This window comes from Telmatherina bonti (assembly GCF_933228915.1).
Source record: "Telmatherina bonti genome assembly, chromosome: 11".
Classification (NCBI taxonomy): Eukaryota; Metazoa; Chordata; class Actinopteri; order Atheriniformes; family Telmatherinidae; genus Telmatherina; species Telmatherina bonti.
The window spans coordinates 6,898,039-6,899,841 of record NC_136629.1 but is presented as its reverse complement, the minus strand read 5'-3'; the positions used below and the strand labels follow the sequence as shown (position 1 = coordinate 6,899,841).

The 1,803-nt window shown below is 55.5% G+C and overlaps 1 protein-coding gene across 1 annotated transcript in view; it reads left to right on the top strand.

Annotated features, from left to right (window-relative positions):
- Positions 1-1,050: 1,050 nt before the first annotated feature.
- htr7a (5-hydroxytryptamine (serotonin) receptor 7a) overlaps positions 1,051-1,803 on the top strand; it is a gene marked incomplete at both ends in the record, with an annotated part of 10,533 nt that continues 9,780 nt past the window's right edge. Inside the window, one exon of the mRNA XM_079249476.1 lies at positions 1,051-1,625. Within this exon, the coding sequence (XP_079105602.1) occupies positions 1,051-1,625 (575 nt within the window). The remainder of the gene's footprint in view (positions 1,626-1,803) is intronic.

Below are 1,803 nucleotides of genomic sequence, written 5' to 3'. Positions count from 1 at the left end.
TTACTCAGCTTGTAAAGAACTTCTCTGTTTTCCTGGAAATCCAGGATGGCTCAAGGCTAACACAGTTCTGCGGATGTGATTACATTTTAACATCTGAACTGTTTCAGATACGAAACACAAGATTCTCCTGCTGAAGGACAACGTGCAGTACTGATGTGTCACCGCAGGGGGGCGACATCACCCAACACGTCTGAGGATGATGCTTGTCTTTGGTCCAACATGAAGGCAGAGTCCACTGTCAGTCACAGGGTCATTCATGTGCTTCAATATCATGTGTGTGTGTGTGTGTGTGATGGGTGGGGGGGGGGGGGGGGGGGCTTTTGATCATCTAACCGACCTTTCACAATAAAAGCTGAACTCACCAACCCTTTTTCCCTATAACTGGGAGAATCCCAGTTGATTCTGATCCCTCGAAAATAAAAAAAAGCGTCACATGCAAAGGGCATGACGCTCAGCACTTTTCCCCCGTTTGTGCACGCGCGTGTGCTGAAACGAACACCCACACTCGCGCTAAAAGACGCGCAAACTCCTCATTCTGCGCTTTTACGCACCGCAGTCCACGCGCGCACTCTGTCTGCTGACATTAAAACCGTCTCCAAACATTCATGGAGTTGCTCTGTGCTCACGGTGTGCACGTGCGTGCAGGTGTGTGGTGAAACATCACACAAAACCAGTTTTGACGTCAGACGTTTTTCATTGGATTTGCGCGCGCCGGGTTCCAGGTTTCTCCCTCCTGCACATGAAGGCTCAGATGTTGGGGAGGTTTGCCTCAGAAAACACGAAACTAATTCCACTTTTATAGGTCAGGTATTCTGGGAGTGTGCCCGCGGCGCGGCGCGTGCGTAATGACGAGGTCGAGCCTCCAAACCGCGGAGTGAAGACGCAGAGGTCGCGTGAAGGCGAGGAGAAGCTGTGAGAGCAGCTTGTTGTGGATCTAAGTGGAGAGAAATTAGTCATTCTTCACACCAGCAGCGGCACGTTTGCGCGCGTCTGTGTCGCCGCCGGACGCGCCTCCGCGTGCATGGATGAGACGCGCCGCCGGGCAGCAGGATGGTGGTCGCGGGAGCAGGTAACGGGACTTTGGCTGGTGACGCCATGAGGTCTTCCTTGGTGACGCAGGACAGAGTCAGCGCCGCGGATCCTGGCGGCTCCATCAGCATCATGGTCTCTGAGGGTCTCGCGCCGCGGCTGCTGAAGATCGCGCAGGACGCCGCAGCGGCAGCAGCGGCAGCGGCCACGTCTCCCTCCACCTCCACTCAGCCGCAGGTCATGGAGACGAACGGGACGCGCTGCGGAGAGCAGATCCTGAGCTACGGGCGCGTGGAGAAGGTGCTGATCGGCGGGGTCCTCACCATGCTCACGCTGTCCACCATCTGCGGGAACCTGCTGGTGGTCATCTCCGTGTGCTTCGTGAAGAAGCTGCGCCAGCCCTCCAACTACCTGATCGTGTCTCTGGCCGTGGCGGACCTGTCCGTGGCTCTGGCCGTCATGCCGTTCGTCAGCATCACGGACCTGATCGGGGGTCAGTGGATCTTCGGCCAGTTCTTCTGCAACGTCTTCATCGCCATGGACGTGATGTGCTGCACGGCGTCCATCATGACTCTGTGCGTCATCAGCATCGACAGGTGAGAAGAACTTAGTTTCTGCCTCAGCTCAACGTCACGTGATACCAAACTTTGTGATGAAAAGATTTTTCTGCTTTTATGAACTCCAGTCTGATCCACGGTGTCACGCTGAACCCCTGCGGCTGCGCGCGCGCTGTGTTTTTACAGCCTTTAATCCCTCATCAGATTGTCCTGAAAA